The 21,770-nt window shown below is 41.5% G+C and overlaps 1 protein-coding gene across 4 annotated transcripts; it reads left to right on the top strand.

Moving 5' to 3' along the window:
• The first annotated feature begins 59 nt into the window (after positions 1-59).
• Positions 60-17,374, top strand: LOC117478548 (polymeric immunoglobulin receptor-like). Of its 4 annotated transcripts, none has more exons than XM_034125547.1 (8): positions 191-261; positions 8,857-8,976; positions 9,093-9,186; positions 14,711-15,046; positions 15,225-15,272; positions 15,544-15,660; positions 16,561-16,598; positions 17,076-17,374. In XM_034125547.1, the coding sequence occupies exons 2-8, from the start codon at positions 8,866-8,868 to the stop codon at positions 17,244-17,246; spliced, it is 915 nt and encodes a 304-aa protein (XP_033981438.1). In that variant the 5' UTR covers positions 191-261; positions 8,857-8,865; the 3' UTR covers positions 17,247-17,374. The 4 variants fall into 4 exon arrangements, with proteins under 4 accessions (XP_033981436.1, XP_033981438.1, XP_033981435.1 ...); XM_034125546.1 differs by lacking the exon at positions 191-261 and adding an exon at positions 8,026-8,095; XM_034125545.1 differs by having other exon boundaries at positions 60-261; positions 8,857-9,186.
• The last annotated feature ends 4,396 nt before the right edge of the window (positions 17,375-21,770 follow it).

Here is a 21,770-nt window from a genome sequence, read left to right as displayed (position 1 = left end):
CACAATAATTTAAATGTTAAAAGCTAAATATATTATTTTCCTGAATTAAGTTGCAAAGTTTTAAAGTGAAACCATACGTGATACACATGCAGGTGTTAGAGAGGAGAGTAAAGCTGTGAGTGTTTTATTTTAAGCAGGGACTCCATCGTTTAGAGAAGTGAAAACATGTTGGTTTGCCGGTGAAGAAGAAAGAGAGGCAGCGTTCAACCATCAGAGACTCAAACATGGACGTGTGCCACAGTTTGATCTTCTTCGTCCTCAGTGAGTACACTTTGTATTTCTGTCATTTCTCTATAACGTCATCTTCCTTTCTGTATTTAATGTTAAACTCCCCCAGTGTGACCATCAGCTGTTTGTTTGTTTGGGTAAAGGTGTGACCAGCCATGAGTATGAGTCACATTATTTGTATTTAATATAAAAAACATATGAGCATATTCCTAATGTATTTTTAACCCACAACCTTTTTTTACATTTGACCTTCATCCAAAGGTTTTTACAATATAATTGCAATCAACCACGAGGATACAAATTCAGCAACAATCCTGCAAACACATACGCTTTCAAATACATTTCTAATAGCCAAGTTAGTTTTTATAGTCTCACTTTGTAGTTTTCACATTGGGTCTGCTGAGACTTCACACAGGAAACTACCTCGATAACACAATTAGCAAAAAGCGTTCTCAGAGAAATCTGCTTGAGGCTCCCAAAATAAATCTTTCTCAGGAAGTCTCTGCAAATGCATGCTTTTGTGACTTCAGGGTTGATTAATCAGTCAATATACCCTCTTAGATTTAGAACTCCAGGGTTCATTCACTTGCTTTTTCTGGAGATTTCAATGTGTAACCATCTTATTGGTTGTTTGGTTGTCATGGAGAAAGGGGGGTTTCAAATTAATTCAGCAAATTTAACTGCATTGACCTAAAAAAGTTAGGTTTGGAAACGATATCATTTCCTTTTTGGCGGGCATGCATAACAAGGTTCAAGGTTTTTATTTTGTCATACGAACATAGCTACAGTGTAGTTATGACGATGAACATCTTAGGTCACAGGCTCCTCCAACAGTGCAACACAATAAAACAGATAAACAGAAATATAGTGCAAGTAGTTTAAAAAAGTGAAATAGTGAAATAAGAGTCTATATGCAAGTTATTGGAATATGATTTATTAGATAAATAATTTCTAAGTAGCAGATGAATGTTATGGATGTTGTTTCAGCAGTTAAAATGAACCTGGAGATTTGTTTTTCGCCACCTACGTTCAGCTTTTCGACACACTCTTTTTTCTGTTCTCACGGTCATGGCCTTTCTCCATGGAGATATTTTCTTGCCAGTCACTTCCTTTATCTTAGTTGGAGCAATGGCATCTATAACATTTTTTATTTTTGAATTAAAACGATCTACTAGCTCATTTACTGAGATGTTAGCAGGGGCAAGTGTGGAAGAAAGATTCTGAGTAAACATTTCCCTAGTATTTTCAGTTAAACATCGCTTCCCTTTCATTTCTATTTAAGTCCCATTTCATGTTTTTATATTGTCTTGTTGTTGCGCGTTGGCACCTTGAGTTCACATTGTAATTGTGTTGTACTTGTACAATGACAAATTAAAGATCTTATCTCTTATCTTATCTCTTTGTGGTTACCTTTTTGTGAACAGAAATAGAGCTCTCAAAGACAACACAGGAATGATCAGAGAGTGCAACATCAGTCACCACAACCTCAGAGATATTCAGACCCTTTGAGATAATTAAGTCCAGAGTGTGCCCCTTATTGTGCGTGGGCTCCGGTACATGCTGAGTCAGTCCATAGTTATCAAGAACACAAAACAGTTCTTTAGCCCCTCTGTCCTGGGGGTTGTCAACATGGATGTTAAAATCACCAACAATGACTAGACGGTCAAAGTCAATACACTCTATAGACAGATATTTAGGAACAGAGCTGGAGAGGAGCATTTCAGCTGAAGGGCCACATATTCAAAAGAAGCAAAGTCCCCATAAGATGTCTTCCTGCATTGAAGGTGTAGCCACAATAATTTTCTTGACAACATTTAATTATAAGTGACACATAAGTCATGAAAATGGTATCACATAAACCCTCATTTTAGCCTCAACTGGATTCAATTTAACTTCTGGAAACATCTCTGACCTGCAGGTTTCCAGAGGTGAAGAGGGCTCATAACCAGACACAGAATCAAACACATAATGGTGGATTAGTATATCGGAATAACTTGGATATCTTTCTTCACATTTGCAATTTTTTGGGGTCTTTCTGATATTTTCGGGGCATTTTTTCCCCTCAATTTCTAACACTGCCGGGGAACCCAAGACCTCTCCTCTGGACCATAGCCCTCCCAATCCACAAGATATTGGAATCCCCTTCCACGGCGACGAACGTCCAACAATGGCCTGACGGTGTAGGTTGGGTGATCATTGATGATGCGGGGGGGGTGGGGGAACACTCACTGGAGGAGACAAGGGGCTGCTGGCAACAGGTTTCAACAGAGAGACATGAAATGTCGGATGAACCTTCATGTGTGGGGGAAGCTTGAGCTTGACTGCAGATGGATTGATAACTGAGTCGATGATGAAGGGGCCGACATAACGTGGCGTGAGTTTCTTCGACTCTGTCTTGAGTGGGAGATCTTTGGAGGAAAGCCAAACACTCTGACCTGGTAAGTAGTTGGGGGCCGGGGTCCTGTGGCGGTCTGCGATGAGGCGGTTGCGGGCAGCGGAGCGGAGCAGGGCGGCTCGGGTGTCCCTCCACACCTTACGACAGCAACGAAGGTGGGTCTGAACGGAAGGAACAGCAACTTCCTCTTCCTGGGATGGAAACAGGGGTGGTTGGAAACCCATGGCACAATGAAAGGGTGAAATACCTGTGGCTGCATTTGACAGGGAGTTGTGGGCATATTCGATCCATGGCAGATGTGGGCACCATGACGAAGGGTTCCTGAAAGCCACACAGCGAAGAGCCGCCCCCAGATCCTGGTTGGCCCGTTCCGTTTGCCCGTTCGTCTGAGGATGATAGCCAGATGACAGGCTCACTGATGCTCCCAGAGCCTGACAGAAGGCCTTCCAAACGTGGGAAATGAACTGGGGACCCCGGTCAGAGACGATGTCGGTGGGAATCCCATGGAGTCGAACAACATGATTGACCAGAAGATCTGCAGTCTCTCGGGCTGTGGGAAGCTTGGGAAGAGCAACAAAGTGTACCATCTTGGAAAATCTGTCCACAATAGTTAGGATGATGGTATTTCCTTGTGAAAGTGGAAGTCCAGTAACAAAATCCAAGGCCACATGCGACCAAGGGCGACTAGGTACCGGCAGCGGGCGAAGCAGGCCAGAGGGAGATTGGTGGGAGGACTTGGCGCGGGCACATACTGTACAGGCAGCAACAAAGGCCCTGGTGTCTTGAGCCATGGAAGGCCACCAGAACCGTTGTCTTAGTATAAACAGTGTGCGATGGACACCAGGATGACACGAGAGGCGTGTGCCCACTGCAGGACCTTGGGGTGAACAGGGGTAGGCACAAAAAGACTATTAGCTGGGCAGTTACCTGGGTTAGGCTGCGCCCGCTGAGCCTCCTTCACCAATGACTCAATCTCCCAGGTAACAGCCGCCACCACGCAGGAGGCAGGTAGGATAGTGTCGGGATAGCTGGTCCTTCAGAAGCGAACTGGCGAGAGAGAGCGTCCGGCTTGAGGTTCCGTGACCCTGGACGGTAGGTAAGGGTGAATGAGAAGCGGCCGAAATACAGGGCCCATCGAGCCTGACGGGAGTTAAGGCGCTTGGCAGATTGGATGTACGCCAAGTTTTTGTGGTCTGTCCATACAATAAAAGGGAGCTCGGCTCCCTCCAGCCAGTGCCTCCACTCCTCTAGGGCAAGTTTGACAGCCAGCAGCTCTCTGTTACCCACATCATAGTTCTTCTCAGCTGGAGTGAGGCGGCGAGAGAAAAATGCACAAGGATGTAATTTTTGGTCTCGTTCCGAGCGCTGGGAAAGAACTGCCCCTACCCCGGTGTTGGAGGCATCGACCTCCACCACGAACTGGCGAGAGGAATCAGGGTGGATGAGCACAGGGGCAGTGGTGAAAAGTCTCTTTAGCTCCGAGAAGGCTGCATCGCACTCTGGAGTCCAGAAAAAAACAGTTGTAGGGGAAGTGAGTCTGGTTAAAGGGCCCGCCACTCTGCTGTAGTCTCTGATGAAGCGCCGATAGAAATTGGCGAAACCAAGAAACTGTTGAAGCAGTTTAACTGAGGTTGGTTTGGGCCACCCCGCCACCGCTTGGATCTTCTCAGTGTCGGTCCTAATCTTTCCTTCCTCAACGATGTAGCCCAGGAATGAGACTGTGTTGACATGGAATTCGCATTTCTCCGCCTTCACAAAGAGTCTGTTTTCAGTCTCTGCAGCACCTGCCTGACATGGATAATGTGCTCCTCCTTGTTACGAGAGAATATGAGAATGTCATCCAAGTAGACAAAGACTGACCGGTTGAGGAGGTCACGGAGCACATCGTTCACCATCGACTGACAAACTGCTGGGGCATTCGTCAGTCCAAAAGGCATCACCAGATACTCAAAGTGACCGAGTGGTGTGTTAAAGGCAGTCTTCCACTCGTCCCCTTCACGGATTCTGACGAGGTGGTAGGCATTGCGGAGGTCCAGTTTGGAAAAAATTGTGGCTTCCTGGAGGGGTTCAAAGGCGGAGTTAATGAGGGGTAATGGATATTTGTTTTTTACAGTGATGGCATTAAGACCCCTGTAATCAATGCAGGGCCGCAGTGAGCGGTCCTTCTTGGACACGAAGAAAAAACCAGCACCGACCGGGGAGGAGGATGGACGGATGACACCGGCAGCCAGGGAGTCATGGATGTAACTCTCCATGGATTTTCTCTCAGGGCGAGACAGGTTGAACAGACGTGAGGAAGGCAGAGGGGCCCCGGGAAGGAGGTCAATGGGACAGTCGTAGGGTCGATGAGGAGGAAGAGAAAGAGCTTGCTGTTTACTGAACACCTCTCCTAGGTTAGGATATTCAGTGGGGACAGATAACAGGTCAGGCGGCTCGATCTTGGGTGGTGGAGCGGCGGCCTCTGCTGGCGGTAGGGCAGACTGCAGGCATGAGGATAAACCAAAAAAACTCCAACTAATGATTTTGCCAGTTACCCAATCAATCTGGGGGTTGTGTGTTCTTAACCAGGGATGGCCCAACACTATGGGGTCATGAGGTGAGGAAATTAGGTGAAACTGAATAAACTCACGATGGTTTCCAGACAGAATGAGGTTTACTGGCTTGGTGCGGTGAGTGACTTGGGCCAGGAATTTTCCATTTAGAGCATTGGCATTAAGAGGTGAATCTAACACTTCGCAGGGAATTCCTGCCTGAGCTGCAATGTCAATGTCCAAAAAGTTCTCGTCCGCCCCCGAGTCCACTAAGGCGAGCAGGGGTAGTGACTGTTGGTTGCAGCAAAGCACGGCTTCTAGCTGCGTTCTGGGTCGGGGGTTGAGAGAGGAGGAAGGGCTCGCCAGAATCCCCACAGCTACTGACGAGCCTGACCTTTTGGCAGATTAGGACAGGAGGAAACGAGATGACTGGTTTGGCTGCAATAAACACATTCCCCAGCCTGGGTCCTTCTAGCCCGCTCAGATGGTGAGAGGCGGGCCCTTCCCACATGCATGGGCTCATCTTCGGGGGGTGAAACCGAGAAAGGAGTTGGGAAGGATCTGGAGATTGGGGCAGTGGCAGTGCCAATTTGGGGATCAGGTGAGGAGTAGCTGGGATTGGGGTGACGGCTATTCCTATCCCTACGTCTCTCTCTGAGGCGATTATCAATCTTGATAGCTGTGGCAATTAAATTATCCAAGCTAACTGGATCATCCCTAGCAGCTAGCTCGTCTTTAATTGCTTCATTCAGCCCCTGAAGAAAAACATCCTGCAATGACTCGTTATTCCAGCCTGAGTCAGCAGCAACTGTTCTAAACTCAACTGAAAATTCGGCTACACTACGGGAGCCCTGCCGGAGAGAAAGAAGGTGCCTGGAAGCGTCCCTCCCCCGTACCGGGTGATCAAAAACTTTTTTCATTTCGGAAATGAAAGTATCAAATGATGAGCAAATGTGTGGCTGGCTCTCCCTAACGGATGTAGCCCAATCTAGAGCACTCCCCCTCAACAGACTCATTACATATGCTACCCTAGCCCCATCTGTATGATAAGTACTAGGCTGCTGCTCAAAAACTAATGAACACTGGAACAAAAAGGCTCTACAAATACCCAAATCTCCAGCGTATCGCTCCGGTGTAGGAATGACAGCCTCTCGTAGCTGATGGAGAGGTGCGGCAGGAGCGGGGGGAGGGGCTGTTGGCTGTGCAGCGGGCTGCGGGGGAGAAGACTGTGAAGTGAGCAGTTCTACTTGCGTGCCGATCCTTTGCACGTTAGCGGAGAGGTTCCGGAGAGTCTCCACAACCTCACGGAGAACCACGTCGTGATGCCCCACGAGAGCGCCTTGATTGGCCAGGGCTTGGCTGAGTTCGTCCGCAGTCTTGGACTGGTGGCCTGTGTCCGCTGGGTCCATACTGGCCAGATCGTTCTGTTACGTTATCTGATAGGACCCAAACGCAGGACACGGCAGAGTGTTGGAAAAAAGGTTTATTTTGAGGTGGAGGAGCGTGGAGAGTAATCCGGCAGGATTGACGACTGGTGGCGGCTGGTGATGGCAACAAGGCGGCTGGAGAGTGATCCTGGAGCACAAGAAAAACACGTGAGAATAACATTCAGTGTAGAGAAAAATAGCTAAGAAGGCTAAGAAGGCTGAGAGTTTTACCACTGGGGTTTAAACAACGATCTGGCGCTGACAGGTTGTGGAGCCTCCGCTGATATGCCATTAGTAAATGGCTGATGGAAATCAGGTGTGTACAGCTGATTGCAGCAGGTGGAGATTGAGCCGGGAGCCAGGAGTGACAGCCACCACGCCCACACAGACAGGGAAAGGGAAAACAAACACACAAGGGAGGTGGCTGAAGAGTAGAGCCACCACAACTTGGAGAAATAAATAAAGAGAAATCCAGTTTTTTTTTTTTAACCAAATTTATTCCATAAAAGATACTTGAAAATATATTTGTATATCGCTCCATGAAGCTGTTCTGCTAAGTCCATACTGTAAAGAATATTCCACACAGACAGACGGGCTGCATCTCCACTGAGAGGAGGAAGAGGAGTTTAAAGGGTTAACGGGGAGGAAATTAGTTTCATCTTTCACAGACTGAGCTGTTTGTGGTTTAAATTATGTTTGGTTTTCAGAGGAAATGCAGCCGAACACACACACTTCTCAAACTGAAACACAACAAGCACAAACCGGCTCTTTGAAAAGAATTAAAAAGTGAAACATTCTTTCACTTGAACAGGTAAATGTGGAGAAGTGGCGTTTACAATATTTCACATGAGTTTTTTTGTTCAAAATGTAACTAGAGACCCTTTCTATCTGAATAAATGTTGCTAAATTTGAAATGAACTTTGAACAGTTTGTGGTCATTGCTGAACTGACCGAGTAAACCTTTAGTCAGAACAATAACAATAACAACAACAACAAGAACACCCAAAAAAATGTGTTACTAAGGATTTTGCAAACATGCAGCATTAAAAGTGTTAGTGTTAAAAAGCACACTAAGCACAGAGCCCGTCATCAAACTCATTTAACAACAAAAAATATTAGTTTTTTACCAAACTGTGTCCCAAAGATTCCAAGAAAATTATCTTTTAGGGGAAATTGTTGGCTTCATGCAAGAACAACTTATAAAAACAGTCATGGACTTGTAGTTTTTTATTTTAAATTAATATAGATACATATCAGGGTTTCCGTAGAGGGAGAGAGAGAGAAAAAATCTCCCGTGTTATTATCTAAAGTGAATGTAAACCTTTGAATAATGTACTTTATCTACTATAAGTACTGAGGAGAGTAGAGCTGTGTTGTGTTTGGAGGAGGGACTTCATCATTTAAAGAAGTAACAAGTTCCTGGTTAGCCAGTGAAGAAAGACAGTCAGTGGTAAACCATCAGAGTGTCAGCATGAAAGTCTCTCACACTTTGATCTGCTTCTTCTTCCTCTTCTGTGAGTACATCCCTTTATTTTCATAAAATTAATGCAAGGCTTCAGCATTACGAGTTATTCAAATATTCCAAAATTAGGCTTTTTAGTACCTATGCAACCAATGACACATGCTTCACTTCCTCAAACTAACTGTACATCATCATTAAACTCAGTTATTATCTGCTTACTGAATGAATAAAATGAAGTCATTACGACAGTTTTTTTCTGTGAAATAATGAATATGATTGTTTTCATAATCATTTAATCTGCAAAATATTTTCTTGATTCATTTATTAATCTTTTGATTTGTATTCTTACTATATATACATGCCGCTAATGTTAATTTGAACTTTTTATTATATTTGTATCTTATTGTATCTTTTAAACATTTATAACTTGCGTACGGCTTGACACTGCTGGGATAAATAAAGTTTATATCTATCTATCGAAGTGTTTTGTCCAAAAATGTCATAAATAAAAAAGTGGTGTTGACATTAAATACTTTTTAGGTTATGTACTTTAAGGATTTGCGTTAAAGTAACTCTTAAAGTTACAGATGGAGACTTCATGTAGTCTTTGTGTCTAAAGAAGGATAAAGATCTCAGACCAAACGGTAACATTAACCTGCAGTGCTGATGGTGATCTTCAGTCACAGGCTGTGGTTTAACTCTGAGGATCTGTGTTCATGTGAAACAGGAAGTGTTGTGATCAGACTGCAGCATCTTACAGGAAGTACTGACCACTACTAATGATGGCTCAACTTTTGTTCATCTTTTGTTCAGCTCTGCAGGATGGAAACACCGGTCTCGTCAGTGCCCATCTCTCTGTCTATTCAGGAATTGAAGGAGAAGATGTCAGAGTTAAATGCTCCATTCCTTCTTTTGGAATCAGGAAGATCTTCTGTAAGGAACCATGTGATAAAGAAGACATTCTCATTGAAACACCCGGTGCCACAGCTCAGAGAGGCAGATACAGCATTGATTATAAAAATGGAGTTTTTTCTGTCACCATCACTCAGCTGACCAAGTCTGACTCAGGACGCTACAGGTGTGGTGCGGGATCATCTTTGAAACAGGCTTTATACAAGGACATTGAGATCATCGTTGTTGATGGTGAGTTTTACTAAAAACGTAATCTTCTTCATTGTCTTAATAATAGTTTTACCTTTTCAACATTAACTATCTAAATCCTACATGTCTTCTGAAAGTAACTCATAAACCGAAACTGACACACGTGCACAAGTCAGGGTTGTTACGGTCATTAAAAACCTGGAAAAGTCATGGAAATTCAAAATGCTAATTCCAGGCCCTGGGAAAGTTATGGAAAACAATATTTTTCCCAAAGTTTTGGAAAAGTCATGGAAATGTAACTAAAGTATATAATATAATTTATATTTTATCTAATCGACGAAATAGTAATACTATAATGATAATAAATACTGTATCGTATAGTAATGCAACGTAAAATGGCATTTAACTGACGAGGTATTTTGCTGGTGAGAGATTTTAGTTTCTTTAGCGTGTAGAAGCTAGTAAGCCTATTATTGGCTTTGTTTTAGATAGGCACAACATGTTTCATATGCAGACCTTATTTTCCTGTTCCATGTTAAAATAAACCGTTTTCAGTGGTACCGCTGAGAAAGAGTAATTTTTTTGGTCATGGGAAATGAGGTAAAGGTCATGGAGAAGTCATGGAAAATCATTGAAAATCATTGGTGAAAAAGTGTATGAACCCTGACAAGTGTTTTTTAATATTATTGTTTAGAATATATTGATGAAGAATGTATTACCAGGGGCACGAGCATATTGATCTGTTCTTATCTGAATGAAGTAGATCATATGGCCGCTCTGTGTTCTGTTAACAAGTAAGACAATTAGTAATAGATTGAGATCAATAGACAATATTAAAAACTGAACTGGTGGTGTGTGGCTGCGGTCGGGCTTTAAAGGAATACTTTAGCCCCAAATTACCATTTTCAGATCATCTTGAATTTGATAACTTTTTCTAGCATGACTCCACGGTGAACAAAGAATCCCAAAATTGAGAAAAGTCTTAAAGAAAGTGAAATTAATTCGGGCCCGTGTTTTACAACAGCAAAAATATATTAAAACATCCGTTAACTAACTCTAACACAACTAATGCTGTTTAGTCCAAATGTCATTCACTGTATGCTCAGTACTTCCCTAAAACATGCATTCTGCTTAAACCTCACCATTTAAAACACTTCTGCTTAAAGAGACGAGCTCATCTTTTCTCAAGCACAGTTAATGCAGAAGTGTTTAGATAAGTCATGTTTTAGGGAAGTTATGAGCATATGAATTCAAGGAAACTCAGAGTAAGTAATAATATAACAATGATCATTTCAAGGGATAAAGAAATTATTAAAAAAATAAATGTCACTATTTGCAACAAATCTTCATCCTAAAGTTCACATATTGAATTATCAGTTAACCTTAATCAGATACTATTTATAATAAAAATGTCAAAGCCAACTATTTTATTAAAGCATTCTTATCTAATATAAATTCAAAATATAATGATATAAAATCCAATTGTGAGCACAGTGTAAAATAATGATTTTCTAAATCTCTTGGAAGAATGAAAAGGTCCCATGTCATGCTTTTCCGGCTATTACCTGTCCCCTTGTGTGTTATGAAGGTTTTTCTGCATGTGAACGGTCTGCAGAGTCACAAACCCTCAAAGTACACCCTGTAGCGAGTAAAACTCTAACACAGAAAAGACCTGTCTATGCAACACAATCTCACTCCCTGAACGTCCAGGAGCGACGCTTGGTCAGGGTCCTATGGCGTGCAGTTGTGACACGCCAAGTCTCCTTCAGCTTCATAAACGGACGCAAAGAGCTTTCAACTGATTGCAATGTATTCCCATCGGCGGCGGTATTTGACGCTCAGGGAAGCACCGCATCGGTCCATGTCGGCGGCAGTTAAAGGCAATGTGAGCGTCCATTCCCATTGGATAACGGAGGATTTTACACCCGGAAGTAACTATTCTCCTTACTGTCGATTGATTTTACAGTGATATCTGCACTACTCATCAACTCAAAAACACCAGATTATCCTTGTTAATTACACAACATTGATTGGTTTAAATTGTGTACAATGCTTTTGTATTTTTCCCCTTCGATTCGGAGAAACAAATATTTTTCGGAGTTTAGGATGGCAGAAGACACTACACTACCCAGAATCCTCAGCTATCGTTTGGGACTACACCATGGGTGTTTCTCAATCGCGAGTAAAGCTGCTTCAGAGCCACTATTTCAAGCATACTATGTCATCGAGTGCCGCCGAAGTACTGTTCCAATCTCCAGCATACTTGGAAATCTACCGAGCCCGGCGTACTCCGTTTGGAGAAATATCGAGGCTGCACATGAGTAGACTTCGCGGTCTTAAAATCCCCACAATGCTTTGCGCACGGACCAATTTCCCCAAATCTGTGGCGGAAGATGTAAGGCGGGGCCTCTCATATGACGCACACCTGCACACTTGCTAGCGTGTTCCACTCTTTGTTTTCCGAATGGCAGGAAGTATTCTTGCCTCGCTTCTGAAGCAAGATGCTCGGCAGACATGTGCTACCAAGCAAGCATACTCGCGATTGAGAAACACCCCCTGTGCTTTGCTTGACAAACCCCGTGACTAGTCCTCAAGCTCTGTGATTGGATGTTGGAGTGGCAGTGCGAGAAGTTTACACCGAGCGTCAAACAGCACTTTGAAATGGAATGAATCCCATCGACGGCACACTAACCAAAACCCCCCCCTTTGGTCACAGGCTCCTCCAACAGTGCAACACAATAAAAAAGATACACAGAAAAAATACTGCAAGTAAATACAAAAAGAAAAATAGTAAAATAGTAAAAAGTGAAAGAGTGCAATAAGAGTCTATACAGATGAAATATAAACAACCCTTAAATCAGACTTTAGTTACACCTGAGTAAAATTCAGTGAAGGTGATTGTTAAGTGCCAACAATCAAGCGAGATATTTGATAGTTGGTTCTTGAGAAGACAAAAAATGTATCTGCAGATCCCTATAAAGTATATTCATTACTCGTTATTCTCTAATCGTTCATCAAAAACTGTATATAATGGCTATTTTGCACATCCCTTTCAAGATTTCAAGATTTTCAAAGGTTTATTGACATATCATATACACAACTACGGTGTAGTTATGCAATGATGACAAACTTGGGTCATAGGTTCCTCAACAAGACATCTATCAATATGTGTGTACCTCCACCATTAAACTGTCATATTCTGCACATTTCTTATTCTATCTACATACATCTTATAAGAGTATAAATAATATGTATAATATCGGTTAAAATAAGTGCTTACATGTATTTAAAAGAATACCTTAACCTAAAGTATTATTTAATGTTTAAATAAAGCCTAATTAGTTTGTCTGTTTTGCACATCCTCCTATTAATATCTGTGTACATCCGGCACTAAACTGTTTTATTCTAGATATCATTTACAGTATCTTCTATTACTATTACATTACATTTCATTTAGCTGACGCTTTTATCCAAAGCGACTTACAATTACCAATTACAGGGACATTCTCCCTGGAGTAACTAAGGACTAAGTGCCTTACTCAAGGACACACTAGTAGTGGTGTCCCAGGCGGGATCTCACAACCTTCCGATCTTCAGCCCACCTCACTATCCATTAGACCACCACTATCCCACTATCATTGACCTTCTACTTTCCTCCTATTTTGTATGTACTCTTAATATTTAAATGTTTTCATAAAATATAACACATTCAAAAGTGCTTTACAAAAATGAAAGACATTAAGAAAAAGGTATTTTAAAACAGTCATTAAAAAGCAACACAATCTACCTGCATTGCAATTACTCTAAACGTGTAATAACGTGCTTTAACCAGTAGGAGGTGCGGGTTAAAAAGCTGTCAAGTTTACAGTGTTAACAAAATAAAATATACTGCTGTTTCCGGTTTAGTTTACGACGGATATATTCTGTTATTGTTTTGATATTTGTAACACAAAAGCGATGTAAAAAACCCACAGCAACACAGAAAAGATGGTCTTAACATGACCCAGCGGTCTAGTAGTTAATAAAAAACAATAATATCAAAACAAATTATTACTACTAACTTTATTGTGAAATTAAAACAGAACGGTAAAAGAATAGTTTCCGGTCTATTCTGAGGCCCGATCTCTGTAGATAAATAAAGAAATACGACAGATGTGTAATGTTTAATGCAGCTGAACCATTTATTACAATGCATTCATGTGATGACTTTCAAAGAGTAAAGCAAGCACTGCTGAATAAAGTATGATTTTATCTTTTACGAAACGTTTTTTTTTCATATGGAATGCAGTTGGAGGTCAACCAATCACAGAGCTTGAGGACTAGTCACGGGGTTTGTCGAGCAAAGCACATGGTGTAGTCCCAAATGATAGTTGAGGATTCTGGGTAGTGTAGTGTCTTCTGCCATCCTAAACTCCGAAAAAATATTTGTTTCTCCGAATCGAAGGGGAAAAATACAAAAACATTGTACACAATTTAAACCAATCAATGTTGTGTAATTAACAAGGATAATCTGGTGTTTTTGAGTTCATGAGTAGTGCAGATATCACTGTAAAATCAATCGACAGTAAGGAGAATAGTTACTTCTGGGTGTAAAATCCTCCGTTATCCAATGGGAATGGACGCTCACATTGCCTTTAAATGCCACCGACATGGACCGATGCGGTGCTTCCCTGAGCGTCAAATACCGCCGCCGATGGGAATACATTGCAATCAGTTGAAAGCTCTTTGCGTCCGTTTATGAAGCTGAAGGAGCCTCGGCGCGTCACAACTGCACGCCATAGGACCCTGACCAAGCGTCGCTCCTGGACTTTCAGGGAGTGAGACTGTGTTGGTCTATGCTGCCCCAAAACGCCTCGTTGGAGATTTATATTTGTCCATTGTCTTCTTCCTGAGTACAGTGACGTGCCCATACCCAAATGGACCCATTGGTCGTGGAGCTCCTCACACACACTCTTTTAGCGGCGAAAATGTGACGCGCTGTGGGGGGGGGGGGGGGGGGTGCTAGTGGAGCCTCGCAGCCCGGCGAAACTGTGGCGCGATTACACTGTAGGTGCGCCGCGGTGGGGGGGGAGGGGGAGTCTTGTGGAGACTCGTAGATGCTACAGCCCCCTCAGCACCCCCCCCCCCCTTCCCGCGTCCATTCGTGATGTCTCGCTGTCTCGCAGCAAGCAGGAAACCACACCAGTAAGCCAGCTCCTCGCAGCAGCGAGCCAGTGGGCGAGCTGACCAATCAGAGCACAGTGGGCTCACAGGGAGGGGGGGGCAGGGGCTCCAACAAGCCGTTTAGGACAGAGAGTGAATACACATACTATACAGAGATGCTGTATGAGAAACCAATGTGAGTTTGGAACATTGAACAATATAAATCTATTCTAGTAGACCTCAACAATGGAATTATGATCAGTAGAAATGGCCATGTCATGGGACCTTTAAGTTAAAAAGCCTTCATTAAAGAGTCACACCTTAACCCTCAGTGACTGGATCAAGTTTTTAAAACACACACATGGTGAAACTAAGATTTGTAATCTACACATTGTAACTTTTGATTGTTTGTTTTTTTCAACAGCAATGCTGGATGGTGATCCTTCTGCAGAAAAAACAATCGATGCTAGAACTGGAGGAAATATTGTAGTTCGATGCAACTTTACTCAATATAGATACAAGAAGTACTTCTGCAAGGGAGAATGTAAAAAAGGAGACAATCTTGTTGAAACGACTAGTAAATCAGATCAGGAAAAAGGCAGATACAGGATCAGATATACTCAAATAATTCCAACAGGAGATTTTGTGTATGTGAGCATCAACCAGCTGACCCAGTCTGACTCAGGATGGTACAGGTGTGGTCTGGACAGAACTTCCTCTAACGATCTATACCAGAGGTTTAGGCTCAACGTCACTGATGGTAAGTTTCTGCTTCATAATGAAAATGTTTGTTCATGTCTCTGAAGACAGTTTTCACTGACAGCTGCTGATGTTTTAAACTCTCAATTTAAAAGAGTTCAGCTGACACTCACAGACACTCAGGAGGATCTAATTTCTCTCATCAGGACTTCTTTGTGTCTGCTTGTTTTTGTTCACAGCTCTGACCACTTCTCCTAAAACTACAGAGCAGCCTGAAACAACTAAAGGTACATCCACACACTGTGTTTACTAGATAACGTTTCAACAACTTGAGAGCATGAGAATGTCCAAAAGTTTACAAAAGTAGATTTTAAAATGCTGAACCTCCAAATCAGGTTCCCAGTGTTTTAAAGATTTACTCTACTTCGACAGTATATGGCAAATACTGTTGACCTGTTGTCTTCACCTAAAGATAACCTGTCCCCCCCTTGAAAAACAAAATGGATTATGGGTACTCAAGTGTTAGATGTCATGGTTTACATTTAACTCTTCAAACAGCCACAGATGTGATCCTGTATGTGTCTCTGACTCTGGTCGTCCTGGTCATCGTGTCATCACTGTGTGTGCTGGTATTCTGCAGGAAGAGGATTTGTAAAGCCAAAAGTGAGGAACCAGGTAACACACACACACACACACACACACACACACACACACACACACACACACACACACACACACACACACACACACACACACACACACACACACACACACACACACACACACTAAACATTTCTCACTGAAAAGTTGTAGTTTTCTCTTGACCTATATTAACTTTAAAAGCAGACGCACAATTGTAAAATAACTTTCTCACAAAAAATGTCCATCCCCCATCACCAGACTGGGTGTACGGATATTCATTTACAGCATTAAGAATAACCCAACTGCTGCTCAGTCTAAAGGTTTTGTTATCACTGGTTCTTGTAGAGTGACAATCCTTCAGTTGTTGCAGAGGAAGCAGATGCTAGATTTATGCTTTGTAAATTGCAACATCACAAACATAGAACATAGTCTAGTACTATCTACTGTATGCAACTAAACAATAATACCATATGAAAAAAAACACACATTTAAATCTATATCACACCTGACTGCAAATCAGTCTATCTACAAAACGTATGCCATTTATAAAAATAAGCTTTACAAACACACACAAATAGAGAGAGCTAAAAGGATAGCTTCCTCTATTTTGGAGACTCAGTGAAGTCAGAGGATCAGAGGCTTTTTTTCAAGACAATATGCATTTTAGAAACATGTAAAGCCATAGCTTGTTATTTTTTTAATTGAAACCTTATTTTATATACTTATTACATTTGTTTTAATAGTTTAAATTTGGCAGGATGGTTAATGATTAAATATACTGTATATTCTGTTGTTTACAAAACACATCTATTTATCTTGTTTTACTCAGATTTGAACAGTTGGCCTAAATATTGGTCCAAATGGGGAATGTGTGATGTCATGTTTGAAAATCTGTTCTGAGTCTTTTTCTCAAAGGTCTGTTGTGTTTTTCAGAACCTCATGAGAAAACACAATGTGCTTCTGCACCAGAGGTGAGTTTGAGGAAATCTGAGCATCATATTAATACATTCTTCTGTAGACCCACTAAGTGTACGAGGGTCTATGTGAGATCTCCTGGGGAAATCTCTTCAATTTACACTTACGCCAAATAAACACAACCAAATTGAGACAAAACCAATGATTACTACAACGATGTCACTGCAGCTAGTTTACAAAATACACCAAAAAATGTTATACAACTTTAACTTTTGGATCACAAAACATTAGCTCGGTAGGGCTACATGTTTGTACCTGTTGCTGCTTCCTATTCCTATTTACTGAAATACCAGATTTGGCTTTGATTCATTTCGGACAATGTCTGCAGTAATATAATACGTGTAAATATGAATAAAATACGTAAAGAAACACAACTTCTGAAAGTTTCTTTCGTAACTTCACAACGAAGTCCAGTTGCTTGTTTTGTTCTGTTTTTAAAGACACATTTAATCAAGCAATGTTTTTTCCTCCAGGCTGAAGACGACCCGAGTCAACACACATACTCTGAGATCAAATTTGTCAGCGTGGGCTCGTCCCACAGCGGTTTCCACGGTGACGCTGAGTGTGTTATCTACTCTGTTACTCAGGTGGAAGCTAGCTCTGATGAGCCCCCTCTGTACTCTACTGTTAACAACCCCCAATAACTCTCACACTGAATTAAGCAGCCGTGTAAATATTCTGAAACAGAGAGATGTTTGTGGGAATATGTACGATTATTTAAAGTGGACCTATCATGCTATATTTTAATAATATAGTGTAGGACCATACCTATATAAGGCATATTTATACTTTTTTTTTTTTCAAAATACCAAACAGATCATGTATTTTAGCCATGCCTCATTTCGCTCAATTTGCACTTTTTTAGCTCTGTTTTTGCAAGGGCTGATTCTGTGAGAACAGCACCATCTAGAGGCCTGGCATATGTACTACAGCGTCTCCAGCGCTTTCGCGACGGCAATGGTCGTGGCTATCTCCTCCTGATTGGTGGAGTTGGCCCAATAGCGTTGCGCAACTGTCCTGACGTCAGGACAGTGTTCAAATCTGGATCAGTTTTTATCAGATCCGTTGCAGCCCCTTTTTTAGAGATTTGGGTATGGAGGAAAATAGAGAGGGTTGTGTTTTCTGACACTTGGTGAGTTCCCTGGAACACCGGGGACACATATTCATGTATAAAAGACGTACAAAAGTGCATTTTGCATGATAGGTCCCCTTTCACCATTTACTTATTTCAAACCTGCTTTGAATGACCTGCTCATGTGATGATAAGTCCAGCTCTGCTCTAGTTCACAAATGTGCCGCTTCAACAGTTTGCTTCAGGTCAAAGCTGGTTGCACTTATTGTAAGTCCCTTTGGATAAAAGCCTCAGCTAAATGATATGTAGTTTAATGTAAAAAGCTCTTTTATGGCTTCAATTTATTTATAAAGTTCATTTTATTACACTTGATATGGTATTAAAGTTATCTCTGTAAGGTAAACTGTTCTAGTCAAGTTAGCAGATTAGCATAATATATGTTGCTTCGAAATAGCTTTGACTATTAAATTGCCTATTTTGGTGAAAGGCTTAATTTAAATAAATGTTTAATTGTAGCGGAATATAAATAAATACATATGAAACTATAGATGTGGTCAGTACGGGATAAAAGATGCCATTCCTCATACTGTTGTGTAATGTGTCAGACTTTTAACCTGTTTGTATTGTTTATATATATATTTGGATTTGCACCTTTTTTTTTATAGAGTTTTATTTTTTATATTGTATTTTATATTAGCACTCTTCCTGCTCTGTACTGCATCTGCTGCACAACACACTTCCTACATATACAAATAAAAGTTATCTTAAATTATTTCTGAAATGTGTTTCACAATAATTTAATAATTTAAAGTGGACCTATAATGCTATATTTGAATAATATATTGTAGGGCCATACCTATATAAGGTATATTTATACGTTTTCTTTTTCAAAATACCAAACAGATCATGCATTTTAGCCATGCCTCGCTCTATTTTGCTCTCCTCCACCCTGTCTTTGCATGAGCTGCAGCTGACCACGCCCCCCTGCAAAGGAGGGGGCCGAGTTACGAGCGTCGTGTTACCATGCTGTTACCATGCCACGGCAACCTCTCATTCCCCTGATAGGTCAGCTCCTCCGTCCTGACGTCAGAGAAATGTTCAAATCTGGATCAGTTTTTATCAGATCCGTTGCAGCCCCGTTTTTAGAGATTTGGGTATGGAGGAAAAGAGAGAGGGTTGTGTTTTCTGACACTTGGTGAGTTCCCTGGAACACCGGGGACACATATTCATGTATAAAAGACGTATAAAAGTGCATTTTGCATGATAGGTCCCCTTTAAATGTTAAAAACTGAATATATTATGTTCCTGAATTAAGTTACAAAGTTTTAAAGTGAAACCATACGTGATACACATGCAGGTGTTAGAGGAGAGTCAAGCTGTGAGTGTTTTATTTTAAGCAGGGACTCCATCGTTTAGAGAAGTGAAAACGTGTTGGTTTGCCGGTGAAGAAGAAAGAGAGGCAGCGTTCAACCATCAGAGACTGGAACATGGACGTCTGCCACAGTTTGATCTTCTTCGTTCTCAGTGAGTACACTTTGTAGTTCTGTCATTTCTATATAACGCCATCTTACTTTCTGTATTTAATGTTAAACTCCCCCAGCTGTGTGACCATCAGCTGTTTGTTTGTTTGTTTGTGTGGGTAAAGGTGTGACCAGCCATGATTATTTTTATTTAATATAAAAAAACATATGAGCATATTCCTAATATATTTTTAATCAACAACTTCTTTTACATTTGACCTTCATCCAAAGGTTTTTACAATATAATTGCAATCAACCACGAGGATACAAATTCAGCAACAATCCTGCAAACACATACGCTTTCAAATACATTTCTCATAGCCAGGTTAGTTTGTATAGTCTCACTTTGTAGTTTTCACATTGGTTCTGCTGAGACTTCACACAGGAAACTACCTCTCGAACACAATAAGCAAAAAGCGTTCTCAGAGAAACCTGCTAGAAGCTCCCAAAATAAATCTTTCTCAGGAAGTCTCTGCAAATGCATGCTTTGTGACTTCAGGGTTGATTAATCAGTCAATATGCCCTCTTAGATTTACAACTCCAGGGTTCATTCACTTGCTTTTTCTGGAGATTTTAACCTGTAACCATCTTATTGGTTGTTTGGTTGTCATGGAGAAAGGGGGGTTTAAAATTAATTCAGCAAATTGAACTGCATTGACCTAAAAAAGTTAGGTTTGGAAACGATATGATTTCCTTTTTGGCGGGCATGCATAACAAGGTTCAAGGTTTTTATTTTGTCATCCGAACATAGCTACAGTGTAGTTATGACGATGAACATCTTAGGTCACAGGCTCGTCCAACAGTGCAACACAATAACACAGATAAACAGAAATATAGTGCAAGTAGTTTAAAAAAGTGAAATAGTGCAATAAGAGTCTATATGCAAGTTATTGGAATATGATTTATTAGATAAATAGATAAATAATTACTAAGTAGCAGATGAATGTTATGGATGTTGTTTCAGCAGTTAAAATGAACCTGGAGATTTGTTTTTCGCCACCTACGTTCAGTTTTTCGACACACTCTTTTTTCTGTTCTCACGGTCATGGCCTTTCTCCATGGAGATATTTTCTTGCCAGACACTTCCTTTACCTTAGTTGGAGCAATGGCATCTATACATTTTTTTATTTTTGAATTAAAACGATCTACTAGCTCATTTACTGAGATGTTAGCAGGGGCAAGTGTGGATGAAAAATTCTGAGTAAACATTTCCCTAGTATTTTCAGTTAAACATCGCTTCCCTTTCATTTCTATTTAAGTCCCATTTCTTGTTTTTATATTGTCTTGTTTTTATATTGTCTTGTTGTTGCGCGTTGGCACCTTGAGTTCACATTGTTGTACTTGTACAATGACAAATTAAAGATCTTATCTCTTATCTTATCTTATCTCTTTGTGGTTACCTCTTTTTGAACATTTTTGTGAACAGAAATAGAGCTCTCAGGACAGGAATGATCAGAGAGTGCAACATCAGTCACCACAACCGTAGAGATATCCAGACCCTTTGAGATCATTAAGTCCAGAGTGTGCCCCTTATTGTGCGTGGGCTCCGTCACATGCTGAGTCAGTCCATAGTTATCAAGAACACAAAACAGTTATTTAGCCCCTCTGTCCTGGGGGTTGTCAACATGGATGTTAAAATCACCAACAATGACTAGACGGTCAAAGTCAATACACACTATAGACCAGACCTGGGCATCGTACGGCCCCCGGGCCACATACGGCCCTTTGGTTGACTCTGACCGGCCCGTGTAAGGCTAATTGGAAATTACAAAATAAACATATTTTCTAACTTTACCTCATGCATGGACTAAAGCTGCATTGCTTTTATTTTGAAGTTGTTTTTTATTCACGTGCATAATGACGCAATACGTATATCAAGACGTGCACATTATTGGATCCTTGTCACAAGACGACTTTAGCCCTCAAAAAAATGTCCGCTAAAAAAAGAAAGGTAGATGCTGAATGCAGGGTTTTCAACAAAAATTGGACTGCTAAGTATTTATTTACTGAAGTCGGAGGTAAAACCGTGTGTTTAGTTTGCGGGGAGCAGATCGCCGTGTTTAAGGAGTACAATGTGAGTCGACATTACGAGACGAAACACGCGGAGAAATATAAAAACTTGACTGACGCTGAAAGGGCGCGGACATCGGAAGCTTTGCTAGCTAAGCTGCAAAAGCAGCAAGGCTTTTTTACCAAGCTTCACACATCCAGTGATGCAGCAACCATGACCAGCTTTGTGATATCCCACAAAATTGCTAAAAACAGTAAGCCGTTCTCGGAGGGGGAGTTTGTCAAAGAGTGCTTGGTGGACTCTGCAGCACTAACATGCCCTGAAAAAAAAGCCGCATTTGAGCAAGTCCCGCTGTCCAGGCGAACCGTGACTAGAAGGATCGAGGACATTGCGGGGAATCTGGAGCTTCAGCTGCAACGTGAAGTGGCAAGTTACGACTTTTTCTCCTTGGCTTTGGACGAGAGCTGTGATGTCCGCGACACAGCCCAGTTACTCGTATTCGTCCGCGGGATAACACCGGACTTCAAGATTACGGAGGAGCTGGCAGCAATGCGGTCGATGAAAG

The sequence above is a fragment of the Trematomus bernacchii genome, unplaced genomic scaffold (assembly GCF_902827165.1).
Source record: "Trematomus bernacchii unplaced genomic scaffold, fTreBer1.1, whole genome shotgun sequence".
Lineage (NCBI taxonomy): Eukaryota > Metazoa > Chordata > Actinopteri > Perciformes > Nototheniidae > Trematomus > Trematomus bernacchii.
The sequence above is the reverse complement of the archived record's forward strand: the minus strand, read 5'-3'. Positions and strand labels throughout refer to the sequence as shown.